Source organism: Primulina huaijiensis, chromosome 6, assembly GCF_012295235.1.
Source record: "Primulina huaijiensis isolate GDHJ02 chromosome 6, ASM1229523v2, whole genome shotgun sequence".
NCBI classification, from domain to species: Eukaryota; Viridiplantae; Streptophyta; class Magnoliopsida; order Lamiales; family Gesneriaceae; genus Primulina; species Primulina huaijiensis.
Genome location: NC_133311.1, coordinates 16,103,460 through 16,120,421, shown reverse-complemented (window position 1 = coordinate 16,120,421; position 16,962 = coordinate 16,103,460). Strand labels below are relative to the sequence as shown.

The following is a 16,962-nucleotide window of genomic DNA, read 5'->3' as shown; positions in this document are numbered from 1 at the left end:
ATATTTTGTGAGGCGAATCTCTTATTTGGGTCATCAATGAAAATTTTTTTATTTTTTATGCTAAGAGTATTATTTTTTATTGTAAATATTGATAGAATTGACCCGTCTTACAGATAAAGATTCGTGAGACCGTAGACTTATTATTATTTTTAATTGTAGCGATCCTCGATTAATCATCTAATCAAAAGAACTGGAATTAGATATGGGCCTAGTTTACTGTTCATGTTTCAGATATTTGGGCTTAGCCAGTTTAATTGGGCCTTCTATCCCTAATTTCGCGACCCAATTATAATGGCATTATTTGATTTGACAAAGTTTGAATTGTATCTTTTTGGGGTGAAACGCCATCAAATTCTTCGGTAAATGTATCATTCTTCAAGAATTCGTCGCTTTTCGTGTCTTAATAATTTTTCTATCCTTTTATTAATTTCTGATAATTCAAAAATATACATCTTTTTTTTTTTAAGAAGAAAAAAAATATTCAATTTAAGTATGAGTAGAGATGTGTGCATGATATGTAAACTGCCTTTAAATCTCTAGTTCTTGTCAGAAGAAAATGATTCTACACTCCCCTATCCATAAGAATTTTTTTCCCAAAGTTCATGTCTTTTTACGAATAAAAATCGATACAAAATATTGAACATATTACTAATATATAATATTTGAATATCAATTGTTTCATATCTGATACAAAAAAAAAAAAGATTTTATGTACAAAATTGGAATAATGTTATTAATACAAACATTGAATATACATTTTAGCTACATTCAAGTAGGCAATCAGATTAAATCGGTTCCGGATTGTAGGATGATGAAATCAAATCAATCTTGTTTGATACTTGATCGGATTGGTTTCAGATTTATTTGATTGAGAGTGTAACTCAATTCAAAACTGAAATCAAATTAAGCTCAATTGAAATCGGAGTTGACCAGATTGAGACTAAATTAGCATAGATGTTTTAAAAAATAATTATGTATCTAAATAAATTAGATATAAATTTCATGTCGTTTCTTAACTTATTTGCTAATTAAAGTTATATGAAATCGGTATTGGACTAGTTTCGACAGCTGACTCAAACGAACCGGATTAAAATGGTTTCAGATTCATTTTGAGACAACACAATCTGATTCATTATTGCCGCTGATTTCAATTCAACCAGAGATTAATTATATTCTTTCGGGATTGAACTGGATTAAATCAGTCCGAATTTGGATTGGTTCCGGATGTCTACTTTCAAGGATGAAGAAGGGTCCATTTGACGTTGAATTGGCCGATATATATCTTTCGGATTTCGGCTATAGATACACGTGTAATAAAGATTGCATTTGGATGGGTCAATTTGCATTTACCGAAATATAGAAAAAACATAAAGTAAAAGTTATCTGTACGTATATAAAATTCTAGGCACATTTGTCCTATTTGCAGAGACTTTCAGGTCCATTTATATCTATTCTATTATTTATATCTATTCTATTATTGTTTGGGCATAATAGAGACAAAATAGACATCAATTTTTTTTTCAACTTTGTACTTATGTTAAATCAATATTATAATTTTCTTTTTTAAAAAAAATTTCAACAAACACTTTTTTATTTTATTTTTAATTTCATCAATTCAAATAGCATTAGTCCNACTAAATACTTAATTTTATGTTTATTTTAATAATAATTGGTAGAAATCAGTGAGATGTCAACCTATAATTTGAGATGGATAATATTGAAAATAAGTTATAATGACAAATTTGAGAAAAATGTTGAAGTGAGTTTTTAAATTTTATTAATTGCTTAATTTATGTTTAATATAATACTAATGGTTAGAAATTAGAGATGGGTCATATTGAAATTTGAGATGTTTAATATTGAAAGTAAATTGTAATGATAATTTTGAGAAAAAATGGTGGTGTGAGCGTAATTTGGAAAACAAAAGATGATGTTACATGGGTGATATATTCTTTACATAATAGTATAAATATGAATATGTGATTTTGAAGTACCATTAATTTCATCTAAGAGGTTAAATATATTTTTTTAGATTTTCAAAGAACTATATTCCCCATTTTAATGGGAAGACTTGATTTAGAAGAATTGATTTCATATGAGAAATCTTTGAAAAATGTATTTGGAATGACACGTATTCTGGATGTGTTTCAAATTCATCTTAATCACTATTATTTATTTAAATTATTAATATAGTGAATTTGAAATTTCCTCAATATTATGATGAATTATAGCTCGCCTAACATAAGGTCGATACTTAAATACAACAAATCTCTCGTCCAAATAAAAAATAAAATTTTCATATATTTGTATTTTTTTAAAAAAAAATCACACATTATCCAAATAATAAATACAAATTATAACAAAATAATCATAAATATTTTCAGTAATATTTTTCGTAATTTTATATAATTATTCGAGAAATCAATTGTACAAACGCATGACACGTGCTTTATTACTGCATATAATTAATTAACCAAGAGTCACTAAAGTAATTATATTTTGCTTAGTTGGTGCAACTATTTTGTCTGTAAAATACTCTCACCGTTTTATTTATTATATTCAATTAATTCAACATGATTTATTTAAATTGTTTGAAAGACTTTTAATTTTTTTTAAAAAAGAGGTTTCTAAGTTCGAGCAATTCGATACACTCGCACGTGAATAAAGTTTGAGTATCACAACGCTTAATCTCTATGTTATACTTGATATGTAACACTCTTTTATAAATTTACATAAGATTACACGATATTTTTATTTGAATTCAGAACATCAATTGTAAAAAAACTATATAAAGTAAAACACACATGATATAGTATAAACGGAACTGGTCTTCTCAATCGATTCACCAGACACTGAATCTTTTCATTTTTGTTTGAGAAAAATAGGGTGTTCATCACACGTTTAATAGCATTTATCATTTTTTATGCCATATCATACATAACCCAATGTCGATTCATTTTATCATAAAATTTGAAAGGTCATTTAATTTCTCACTTTCTTTGTTGCATGTATCTTAGATGATATTTGATTAATTTAATTCACTATGAAAATAAATAATTATTTTTTAACTCTAATTATTGTAAAAATTGAATCAAATGTAAGATAATGTAAGGATGTTGAATCTCATCATTTGTATCAAAAAGTATATTGATTATATGTTCGTAATATGTGGAATTTTATAAAACGACTTGTCACGCAGGCCAAGTTCACGCATGCATGGCTGCACAATGAGCCCCTATAGCAACTACTTCGTATTCGTCTTCACTTTACGAAAATGATTAACTCAAGTTGATATAGAAGTTTATTGTAGCCCATTATAAACTCATTTTAAATATTTAATTTTTAATATGTGGGACAAGGAGTATCACTACTCCTTCAGAACGTGGATGTCCTCGTCGCGACCTGATCCCTTGATCCACCAGCGACGAAAATCTAGAAGTGGCTCCTATAGGTTCAAGAGGTGGCTCCCGTCATGTAGCATTTTGCAAAGCAGGTTCAAGAGGTGGCTCCCATGCACGTAGCATTTTGCCTCGCATATAACTTATTTCCTGGTGTAACATGCTCGTGACCGGCTCTAATACCATTCTTTCACGCCCCGTGCCCTGGCCAGCGCTTGCGTGAATGCACTATGGGCTCCTATAACAACTACTTCGTATTCGTTATCGTTTTACGAAAATGATTAACCCAAGTTGTTATAGGAGTCCATTGTAGCCTATTATAAACTCGTTTTAAATATTTAATTTTTACCATGTGGGACAAATGGTATCACCCGACTCGTATATGATTCATATATATGATATACAATGATGAATATTCGATCAATATTATAGATGATGTAATGTCAAATTTAGTGAAGTATCCAAAAATGCTTTGTTTGTGGCATTAGGAATTCTATGGGATAGAATATTACTTGTGCACCACAAAAAGGAACGGAAAGAATGGTGGGAAATGAAGGCATCCAAAACTTTAAGGGTTGTTTTTCAAAAGAAAATTTGGGAACAAATTCTTTTATGTCTTAAAATTTACAAATCATTCAATCTTTATGCAAAAGCTCACAATTATGCATCTAGATTGATGCCAACTGTATGAGGCTTTATATATAATTTATAATATTTGTTTAATATTTTTAATATTTAATACTATACGTAATTATTTTTATTTTTTTAATGAATAACGTGTTTTATTGTGATTAAAATATCATGCTCACCCGTATTATACACTCCAGCACATCATTGATGTCATATCAATATAAAAAATGACCAAAATTTTCAAAAATACAAAGATAACGAACTAAAAAAAAAATTTTAAAACATAAAATACCAAAATCGCAAAGAATCAAACATGCATAACCAAAAAACAATTTTCTCTATAAAAAAAATTTGTAACATTCTACGCACACGCATTAAATTGACAGCTATTTATTGATACTAAGATATTAGAGAAAATATGAACATCTATTTATCGAGTAGGTGTGGGGCTAGTGATATATAATACGTAGTGGTTAAAGCTAGGATTCTCAAATTTGTTAGATTTGAGATGCTCTTTAAAGTGTTCTTTTTCTTATGGACAAAAGTAAAATCCAAATATAAATTATGTGAGCTGGTATGCTTAATATTTTGTAGGTACAATTTCTTTTCATTCAAATTCAAACCATATAGTATAAAGAAACAATTATTTCCTACTCATTTGGGTACCACCCACTAATTACAAATCTTCATTAGGATCATCTTCCATTGTCCCACCTCCATTTTTTGACCACCTTTTTGGCTCCAACATCGTAATTTCGGATTATTTTATGTTATACTTAGAGTATTTCTCTCTATATGATGTGATCAAATGTTTGTTTTGTATCATCAGCATATATGTCAACTTTCATAAAAATATGAAGGACTCACGTGATCTAATGATATTAGAATAGGTAAAAAAAATTCAATGTAACACAGACGAACCCATAATTTTTGTATGCCATGTATTAAAAAGGGAAACTTTCTTAATTGATTGATGTTAAGTTCATTCGTTGGTCCCATATATTATATCATTTCAAAAGCTTATAGCATCAATTATTTCTACAATCTCTATTATTATATTTTATTATTTTATTATATATAATACAATGGCACCATATACTAACTATACGAAGTCATTGTGTAATTTTGGTTTTTTTTCTAAAATATCACCCATCTTATCAAACTAACTATATATTTTACTATATTATAATACTATTTTATCTCATACCATTTTGATTTTAAAATTTATACTTTTNAAATATCACCCATCTTATCAAACTAACTATATATTTTACTATATTACAATACTATTTTATCTCATACCATTTTGATTTTAAAATCTATACTTTTATTTTAATTTTTTTTTAAAAAAAAAAACTACTTTATTTTTTTTTACGTAACACACACGCCACGATCCGCTAATTTTATTAATAAAGAGACCATGTGAAACTGATTTGGTGAAATCACGATGAAATTTACCAGTATATTATCTTTTACAATGAGAATATATTCTCAAAATATGATTTCATTAATCACGCACAATTTAAATCACCTAGCTCTATTTTTATTTTCCACCAAATTTAAAATAAGCATTACCTCATATCTCCTTAGATTTACCGTTAATTTCTATGTATCGATATAAATCTTTGAATATCTAAAACGTAAAGGTCAGCAATGTGAAAATTAACAAATATAGACCTATTTGTGTCACCCACAAATATCATTTGGACCCGTGTATCGATGCACGCGTTGCATGTTTGTACAATATCTTTTACTTCATATAATACAATTATATGGAGTCATGATGTAATTTTAGAGTTTGCCTAAAAATCCCACCATCTTATCAAACTAGCTGTGCCGTTTTATTATATTTAATACATTTTTTAATTTATATCTTATTTTATCTCCGACCATATTTTTAAAAAAAATTATAATTTTTTAAAAATTACTTCATTCTTTAATTTTTTTGCTAATTTTTACGGAACACATGCGATGCACACACACATATATAAATTTACCTGTGTTAATTATCTTCATAGAACGAAGACAATTACAGAGTAGTTGCTACTTGTTATAAGAGCGCATTACACAGTCATGCCGGTATGCAGGGGGCGTAGCCAAGATTTTAAAATAGTGTGGGTTGGACATTAAAAATGTAAATATTCTTTAATGTATTTTTTAATTATTTTTGTTATTTTTTGTATAATATGAACTATATAAATTTTAAAAATCATCTTAAGAATTTAATATATCAAGATACATGATAAATATCAGTTATAATAACGAACTTTTAAAATAAATTCATAGTAAAGTAAGTAAAAAAATTGAATATACATATGACATTATTCATTCAAATAATTTAGTTATACAATTTTGTATTCTAATAATTATCACTTAATTTGATTATTATTTTGTATTTATAAGTTTTTAGTTTATTCAATATATTTATGTAAATACATATTTATAATCAGAACAACACAAATATATATATAAAGTGTAGAATTAGAATGAGTAAATATATAAATTAAGATAACCACATAAATATAGAATAAGCTCAAAATCCTATATTATTTAAAATTCATAGAAATCTATGTATAAAAATTTTGTTCAGTGATTAAAATTTCTAAAATACATAACTATATATACACATTAATCCCGAGACTAGGCTAGGCTAGAGCCCACCCTAGCCCCTAGTGAAGCTACGCCCCTGCCGGTATGGGTTCGGGCCAGTGCCGTGACATCGTCGCTCACATAATTTAAATGAACTAATCAATCGTTAAATAAATAAAAAATCTTTAGCTCCATTAAACTGACTACCCTTGTCAACCTAATGGAGAAGGGTAATGGGCAATAAGAATTTGACAGAAGAAACCACCTTCTTTTGTATGGTTCTTCTGCTAATGCTAAAGTGACGGGCCTACAATGGTAGGAATACGAACCAGTTTTAATGCTAGAAAATTCAATTAACAATTTCAATAGCTGCCTTTTTCTCAACTGAAAATATCAATTTTCTTTATAATTTTCTTAAATTCTTGAATTTTTTCTCCAAAAATCTTTAGATATGAAATCAGGTGCGTAGCCAAGATTTTAAAATAGAGTGGGTTGGACATTGAAAATATAAATATTATTTAAAAATTNACAATACAAATATATATATATATATATATATATATATTTATATATAAAGTGTAGAATTAGAATGAGTAAATATATAAATTAAGATAACCACATAGATATAGAATAACCTCAAATGCTAAATTATTTGAAACTCATAGAAATCCATGTATAAAAATTTTGCTCAGTGATTAAAAATTCTAAAATACATAACTATATATACACATTAATTCCGATACTAGGCTGGACTAAAGCCTACCCTAACCCCTAGTGAAGCTACGATATGAAATATCGGGCTGAGATTAACCAGTGTTTCATTTTTGTTCTCCCGTATCTGCCTTGAACCCAAAGTAAACAAACACGACTACACAATAAGTTTCTGCTACAAATATTCTATATCTAATCTCCTTTTATAAATATCTATCTTTAAATGATACGGAACTGTTACATATTGGATGGAATTTGGTGCTTGATGGTGTCATCCATTAGAAAAGAGAATGTTTTTTTTATTGACCATAGTAACATGATGTCGTAAAGTGTGGAGAATGTCATCTTTAAAATATAAATATAATATACAACATTAATTTTTAAATATAAATATTTATATTAAAGGGCATTTCAAATTTTATAATATTGATTCTTTAAAACAGTAGCCCCCAATAAATGGAGTTTTGTAATCTGATTCTTCAACAAAATTAAGTGTGTATTTCACGGATCTTTATCTATGAGACGTGTTAACATGATTCATAACTACAACGAAAAATAATATTTTCGACAAAAAAATATTTTTCATTAGTCAGATCGAATTGAAAAATACGTCTCACAAAATTAACATGTGAAACAAACGATATCTCGTATTAATTTTTATCTAAAATTAAATGTTAGACGCTCTCAACCGTATTAAGGATACTTTCAAAATTCTCAAATTATATAATAGGATATACATTACGTGCTCCGGCTTTACCTCCACCGTTCATTTTTAATGAATAAAATTTTTTTTTTTTAAAAAAAATTTGTATTTTCCATCTTCTGATAAAAATAAAATAAAATCCATCGCGATCGAGCAACCATATGGTATTTTTAACAGGTAAAGCTCCACCTTTAGATTTACAGGACTCCCTTTGGAATAAATATTATATATTTCTATATGTTATATTATATTATATAATGAAATCATACAATAATATAGGTCGACTTGTTAATTATTAAATCAAATAATTCTAACTTGAAAACCACTTAATATAGTTCGGTCAATTTTAATTCAATAATAAATCAAATATGATTTTGAGTCATGAGATAAAAAAATAACTTGATGTAAAAGTTGTCTTTATAATCGTACATGGAATTGCATAATTGAAGATGAAGCTCGTTTGGTTCAGTCTATCCAATAATAGGACGATATTCTTTTACCTCGTATGTTTTTATTTTGAATTCAGATATTCATATAAATATTTTATATAAGTGCTTCCAACTTTTCATCTTATAAAATATTTGAAAATTATACGAAGAAACTGAAAATTAGTTAAAATAAATTTTTGTAAACACTCGTAAGAGTTCTAGAATTTACATTGAAGTTTGAGTGCAAAAAATATTGGTAAGAAGAGCTTGCGAGTCTAGCTTGATTTATATATGGTGAAACACGGATAAATTGTCATTCAAATCTTACTTATCGGAGAATTAAATCGCTTTATTTTTATGAGTAGGTCTTTTGTGAGATGATATCACGAATCTTTATCTGTGAGACGGGCCAATCATACCGATATTTACAATAAAAAGTAATACTCTTAACGTAAAAAGTAATAATTTTTCATGGATGACCCAATTAAGAGATCTATCTCACAAAATACGACCCGTGAGATCGACTCACGCAAGTTTTTGCCTATTTTTAGAATGATGAATCTAAAAAACTGATATTAATTGACAAAAAATATATGAATATTCTATTATATGAGATTTTGTTATCGTGTGGAATTAATTTTGATGTTGGTGTGAATGATATATTCATAATTTTTATATTCACATCATCTAACTCAAATTTACAATATTTGGATCTAAAAAAGTAAGGTGTGAGATGGTCTCACGAATCCATTTTCATTAGACGGGTCAACCCGATTCACATCTAAAGTAAACTTAATATTTTTAGCATAAAAAAGTTTATTTTTGATGAATCGGGTCGAGTTAGATATCCGTATCATAAAATTGATCCGCGAGATCGTCTCACATTAATTTTTTGAAAATTTCAATTATTATTTCATATAACGGATGTTGTTTTACATTTACATATTTTTCTCTATTTTAATTATATACTATCAATAATGTGTAGATTAATTAAACTATACATTCAATGCGTGCCAGATTTGTGCTCAGGGTGACTACAATATTAATTTCGTAGAACATTACTCTTTTTTTTATTATAAATTATGCTCAAACATTTATTTTGATCTGATTAAGAACTTTAAAAAATGTTATTTACAGCTCGTGTGCAGTTCAAATTCGAAGTTAAATTTTTATTTTAAAATAAAATAGATGATTGTCTGGACACCTTTAGATATTATATTTGAATTGCTAATTTTTTTTATGAGATTTTATTAATTTCTTTCGATGAAAAATAAATATTCTATAGTAAATAACACCATTTTTCTAAAGTTGGGTTACACCGTTTAGTCATTGTTCAGTTAAAAAGTAGGGGACAATTAATAAACTTTTACCATTCCATAACATATATGATTTGATGTTAGAAATATTTTTAGATGGATAAAATAGTAAGACTGATATTTAATTTATACTAGTGCTCGTCTGCAAGTGTTGTGTGTGTATAAACAAACTGAATATGATGAAATTTTGAAGGTTTGAGTTCAACTCGAATTAATTCTATTCGAGTTCGAGCTCAATTTGAAGTTCGAAATTTTTGGCTCGAATTCGGTTCGAATTAAAGTTCGAGTTCAGTTCGAAATATTCGAATATGTTCGCGAATTATTCGAACTATTCCTCGAAAATAAATACTCGAAAGACTCGAAATTTATTTATCTAATATATAATTATATTATATTGATAAAAATAGTAAGGCTCGTGAGGTATCGAACAAAATAATTTGGGCTCGAGTTCGACTCGAAAAAAGTACATACATGTTCGAGTTCGACTTGAATTCGATAAGCTCGAATACGAATAAAATATTTTTCGAGACAGCTCGAAAAGCTAACGAACCGACTCGGTTTATTTATACTGCTACGTGTATACAATTAATATATATATATATATATTTAAACATTTATAAATTTTTTTATTTATAAATTAATGAAATTTCCATTTTTTTAAGAAGTGATATATTATCAAAAAAATTTAAAAATATCGAAAATATAGTATTGAAGATTTTAAAAGAAAGTCTATTTTAAAAAATTAAAAAGAAATATATTCATCGATAAAGTTATATAACAAAGATATAATTGTAATTTTAAATAAGACTTAACCAAATCAATTTGAAGTCAGTTAGTATAGTTGAATTAAATAGTAAGATATTCAAGCATGAATTTTCTACTTTGTTAATTAAATTTATTAGTACTAATTTAATAAATCAAAATAGCTGCAGGTGACAAATACGAGACGAAATCATCTGCTATACTTGGTGTTTTAAATCGTGATATACTTTGCTCAAATAAACATCATTTGCAAAAATTATTAAAAAGTAAATGCACTAAGCATCATGCAAGAAGAAAATAGAATAAATTAAAGACAAAATGTTTGATTCATCTATTTTGTAACTAAAAAAATTATCAATATATTGTTTAATTATTTAAAGTGCTTGTGATACAATTTATTAAAAAATAGATAAATCGAATGTTTTGTTTGTGATTTATTCTATTTTCTTCATTCTTAGAGTTTAATGTATTTATTTTTTAATAATTTTTGTAAACGAAACTTGTTTAAACAAAATGTAGAAGAGTTTGAAATAGCACAAGATTTCGTCCGGACAAACACACAGAATGTCTAGATGAATGTCTAGATTCCGACATATCTAATAAACTTGGGAAAATCCAAAGCAAATCCCAATACGCATGTCCTACAGATTATTCTTTATCTTTTCTTATTTTGTGTGTAATATACATATTTTATAGAACTGTTTAGTTTCTTAGTTTAAATTTTTAGAATGACATTATCAGACGAATTTTGAACTTGGTACAAGAATTATAATCATATTATTAGTCTTTTAAATACAGATTTGTTCACATTTACTAACAAACTATATTTTAAACATATATTAATCCACTATTATATTCTTCCANATATATATAATAGTATTTAAGTTCATAGTGCTTCACAGTTAGCAAAAAGATCCGTTTCCATTTTTAAATTATATGATATGCAAAAATAAAAAAGCTAAAAGAGGCAGTGACACAAACCTCTAAACACAAGCATGATTGAAGGAATTTTCCTTTTTTTCCCCATCACCTTTTGAATATATCAAGATTGGGCAAATATTAAAATCTTGCTTTTAAATATATTCTTTTCTTCTGCTTTGGTAGACAAGTGGCATCATGTTACCCCTCACTTTTACTTCAAAAACTTGCGTATTTTCCCTACTTTAGCCTGTTCAGTACTTCTTGTATATGGCTAAATGCATCAGATCAAACTGTACTGTTCTCATGTGATATGCATGAGTTTTTAGAAGAAGATTAGTTGAAACTTGAAACAAGAAATACCAACTTCCACTAGCATATATCAGTAAGCTAAAACCACTTGGTTTGCTGGTTTCTTGAACATCTGATCATTCGATGGAGATAATAAGGGGAAGGGATGCTTTGTTGAGTATGGTTTTGCTCAGTTTCTTGTCTTGTGCCACTGCTTTGCTTACTTCCAATGGCGTGAATTTTGAAGGTAAAGTAGTGTGAATTTTCTCTTTTGAACTGAGAAGTCGTTTCGTTGAATTAGACATCGACAATATGTTTAGACATTTATATCGATAAGTTTTGGATTTTTGGATGTTAATACTTATGTTATTCTTCAAGAAATAATTGAGATGTTATCGTATAACTTGACAGTATATTTAAAAAACGATTCCCTCTGAAAACATTTTACGTACAGTGCAAGCTTTGATGGATATCAAGAAATCATTGATTGATCCTCATGGTGTTCTAAATTTTGATGAGAATGCTGTTGATCCCTGTGGCTGGACTATAGTTGGATGTTCACATGAAAGTCTAGTCATTTCCCTGTAAGCCCGATTGAATTTTTTCACATCACTTTCCACGAAAATCACGAAAAACTTTCATATTTCCGCATGCCTTTTGCCCGAAACATTTGGAATGCTGATTTGTCAGATCAATCCCGAGTCAAAATTTATCCGGCACCATTTCGCGCAGTATAGGAAATTTGACACACCTTACCAAGGTGTAAGTACCCCGAAATTGGCATACTCTGATTTTGGATTGAACTCAGAAAGATTGGTTCTAGTTTATATTACGTGCAGCTGGTTTTATTCAACTTGCTTTCACAGGTTATTGCAGGATAATAATATATCAGGGCCAATCCCTCTTGAACTAGGAAAGCTACCAAAACTTCAAGAACTTGATCTTTCGGATAACTTGCTCACTGGAGAAATTCCATCTTCATTATCTCAACTGAAAAAACTTCAATATCTGTAAGGACTAAAAATCCCAGTAAGATGAAAAACATGTGCCATTTTCGAAATCATTTACTGTTATAAATTTATAATGTTGAGTACATAATCAAATCAACACCCCTTAATGCCGGCTCTGAATAGCGAGACAACTCGATATAGTCGTGATTATATATGGATATGCTTAAATTTAGGGGCTATGGCCTAATTCGTCCCGGTTAATTTATTCTTTTGAAAACAGGAGATTGAACAATAATAATCTCAGTGGAGCTATTCCTTTAGCTTTGGGGAACTTGACACAGCTGACATTTTTGTAAGTTTTCTGGCTCTTTTTAATATGGTAAATTTATGTAGGGCCTAAAGATTCTCCATCTTACAATCTTACACTATCTCAAATCATAATTCAGGGACTTGTCATTCAATAATTTGAGTGGTCCAGTGCCAAAACTTCTTGCTAAAACATTCAAGTAAGTTTCCCAAATTTGGTAAACTTTAGTTCCACTTCCTCGGTGTCTCTTTACGTTTATCAGCTCCTACTAAGAGTGTAGGCCACCTTCATATAATTTTCTTTTTCAAAATTATTAATTTGTTTCAGAAAAATAGAAGTTTCCAAATCATGAATAAAATTATGATAGCCCATTTAATCCTCTGGTCGATTTACATGTTTTGATGTGTGTTTTCACAGTGTTTTAGGAAATCCGATGATATGCGCAACAGGTAAAGAGCCGGAATGCAATGGAACTGCGCCAATGTCTCCGTCTTTCTCGATAAATTCACAAAGTAAGAATCCAGAGCTACCTGTGGCTACAATTTTTTAGAACTATTACTTGTATATCTTCTCATTTGCACCTCTAAAGGCAAGAAAACAATTTGGTATTGTTTTAAATTCATTCAAGTGCAAGTAATTTTGGTCAAACAAGATGTACTATTCCGAAGGGGCAATGGCCTTCGACTCCCTACTTATCACATATTCTGATATATTCAACATACATATTTATTTGCAAATCATAATTTATAAAATCTTATTCTCAATGCATGTTTAGAGTTATACTGAATCTTAGATGTCGGCTAATATTAATGAAGCCTTTGATCTTATTTGACTCTGGTCCATTAAGGATTTTCTGCATGCCCATATAAAATCGTGTGAAATAAATGTCACACATTATGTTTCATCTTAAAGATCCTCAGCCATCGGGAAGGCCAAATAGTCACAGACTAGCCTTAGCATTCGGGACGAGCCTCGGATGCATCTGCTTACTGGTTCTTGGATTTGGATTCCTGCTCTGGTGGAGACATAAGCACAACAAGCAGATATTTTTCGACGTTAATGGTGAATATGACATAACCATTCACAGATCAAAACAACTAGCAACTAATCAATTTGTTATCCTGAACACGCTATGATTCTTTGTATTTCAGAACACCACCACAAAGAAGTGTGCCTAGGAAACTTGCGAAGATTTCAGTTCAGAGAACTTCAGATTGCCACTCATAATTTTTGCAGTAAGAACATTATTGGAAAAGGTGGTTTCGGAAATGTATACAAAGGTTACCTTCACGATGGAACGGTTGTGGCAGTAAAAAGACTCAAAGATGCGAATAACATCAGTGGGGAGATCCAATTCCAGACAGAGGTCGAGATGATCAGTCTAGCTGTTCATAGAAACCTCCTTCGACTTTATGGATTCTGCATCACTTCAACCGAAAGACTTCTGGTTTATCCCTTCATGTCCAATGGAAGCGTTGCTTTGCGTCTCAAAGGTAAAGATTTGTTAAATCCTGCACTAAAATAATTGTTAGAATGATCTATATAGTGTATTAATAACCAGTTACCAATTAATCTTGTAGCTAAACCATCTTTGGATTGGGGTACTCGGAAAAGAATAGCATTAGGAGCAGCTAGAGGTTTGCTATACCTGCACGAGCAATGTGATCCGAAGATAATTCACAGAGATGTGAAGGCAGCTAATATCCTGCTTGATGATTACTGTGAGGCAGTGGTTGGTGATTTTGGATTGGCAAAGCTTCTTGATCATCGGGATTCACATGTCACAACAGCAGTTCGTGGCACAGTTGGGCACATAGCTCCTGAGTATCTATCGACAGGTCAATCTTCAGAAAAGACGGATGTTTTCGGGTTTGGGATTCTGCTGCTGGAGCTGATAACTGGTCAAAGGGCTCTGGAATTTGGCAATGCAGCTAATCAGAAAGGAGCCATGCTTGATTGGGTAAGCACAAAGAAGCATTCATATTTTTTCATGCAGTAAACAACCGTTGATGCACATGTTATCTAAAAGTTTAACATTTTCCCTCTTTATATTTTGCTTCGATATTGTGCGTAGACACGTTTCTTGCTACTAAATCTTCCCCAACTAAAAATCACTAATGCAATGCAACAATTATGAGCAGGTGAAGAAGATTCATCAAGAAAAGAAACTTTACATGCTAATAGATAAAGACCTTAAAAACAACTATGATCGAATAGAGCTAGAAGAAATGGTGCAAGTAGCTTTATTATGTACACAATACCTTCCGAGCCATCGACCGAAAATGTCTGAAGTGGTACGGATGCTGGAGGGAGATGGGCTTGCAGAAAAATGGGAAGCTTCTCAAAAAGCCGAGGCAACAAGATGCAGAGCCAACGAATTCTCCTCCTCTGAAAGATACTCTGATCTTACTGATGACTCTTCATTGCTTGTCCAAGCTATGGAGCTCTCAGGTCCAAGGTGACAATACAGTTGCAAAAGAATATGGATAGATCATATATTTACAGATAATCGCCAGAGTTCTGTGAAATAATGTGTATTGTATAGTGTGAAACACGTGATTGCAATTTAGCCCTGCTTGTATATGATAAAGCTTTCAGAAACTGACTTTAGGCATGTATATTTTTTTTGTTTCTAGATTTTATGATATTTTTTGAGTGAACATTTTTAGGGTTATCACTGTTGATCCGGTTTTATCATAGTTTGCCAGTTTTTATAATTAACCCATTTAATACAAAACAAAACTGAAAGCAAAATAAAAAACACGAGCAATTTTAACGTAGTTCGGTCAACAGACTAAGGTCCACGGGCCACAACCGGACTTCAAGCAAATCTACTAAATCTCAAAAAGTTACAATCATACAAGAGCTTAAACAAACTAAAAGACTCCTTATTTTCTCTTTACGCTTTTATGATAAAAACGTTCAGTAAACTTCACTTGGCAATCACCATTCGTCTTCAACTCCATTTCAATCGAACTCCCTTTGACACTACATATTGTTCCTTCTCGAGAACTTCACCTTCCTCTTCCGAGAAATGAATCATGAGAATTTGGATATGTGTGTAACAATAACAAGTTGAAATCTCGGAATCATATTGAATACAGTGGTATTGACAGAATGTCATGCCCCGCACCCGGAGTGTATCGACACTGGTATTGTTTAGCAATTAAATATTGAAAACAAGTCCCATAGTACAGAAAATATTCCAAACTAGTCTATGTCATAAAAATAATTGTCTTTACAATGCAGAAAATTCAAAAGCGAAATGGCGGAAGCATCTACAACTGAAATACAGTAAATCTAGCAGAAATGAAAATACATGAATTTGAGATAATCTTCTTTATCAGCCCCAAAATATAGTTTGTTCCTTCTTATCTAACTGATATTCGTTCTTACTTGGGGAGGGACATAAGAGGTGGGTGTCTGGGAAGACTCTGCAAGCGGATGCCGATTGAACATAATAAATAACAAATACACATACATATACATGAAAATTTCGAAAGTGTCATGTCACGGTAGTGTGTTGCAACAAAGTTCAGGACATAGTATGGGCATATTTCAAAACATAGCATAAAACGTATCATAAACAGAACACGATCATCATATAACACTAAAATTCCTCTAATTTTTCCATGAAAATCTATCTGTTTATCCTTTACATATTACTTCTCTAAAGGGTGAGTTATAATCTCTTAGTATTAGGATCATATAGCAGTTATAATCCCACCGCGTCAGGTAGGGATATAATCGAGTCGAGTCGAGCCGAGCCGAACTCTTGAATGTTTGAGCTTGGTTCGTTTCAAATCGAGTCGAGCTCGAGCTTTATTTAACGAATATATGCATGGCTCACGAGCTTATTCAAGCCTTTATCGAGCCTAAACAAGCTTAATAAATATGAATTATACATTTAAATTTTCATTAAATTAATTAAAAAGTAAATTATATATTTAAAGAAAAAT

The 16,962-nt window shown here is 29.9% G+C and overlaps 1 protein-coding gene across 2 annotated transcripts; it reads left to right on the top strand.

The window, feature by feature from the left end:
• The first annotated feature begins 11,639 nt into the window (after window positions 1-11,639).
• On the top strand, window positions 11,640-15,468 carry LOC140979717 (protein NSP-INTERACTING KINASE 2-like). Of its 2 annotated transcripts, XM_073445264.1 has the most exons (11): window positions 11,640-11,993; window positions 12,201-12,330; window positions 12,437-12,508; window positions 12,613-12,756; window positions 12,977-13,048; window positions 13,143-13,202; window positions 13,421-13,515; window positions 13,916-14,065; window positions 14,155-14,496; window positions 14,584-14,963; window positions 15,145-15,468. In XM_073445264.1, the coding sequence occupies exons 1-11, from the start codon at window positions 11,891-11,893 to the stop codon at window positions 15,463-15,465; spliced, it is 1,869 nt and encodes a 622-aa protein (XP_073301365.1). In that variant the 5' UTR covers window positions 11,640-11,890; the 3' UTR covers window positions 15,466-15,468. The 2 variants fall into 2 exon arrangements, with proteins under 2 accessions (XP_073301365.1, XP_073301366.1); XM_073445265.1 differs by lacking the exons at window positions 12,977-13,048; window positions 13,143-13,202.
• Window positions 15,469-16,962: the final 1,494 nt, after the last annotated feature.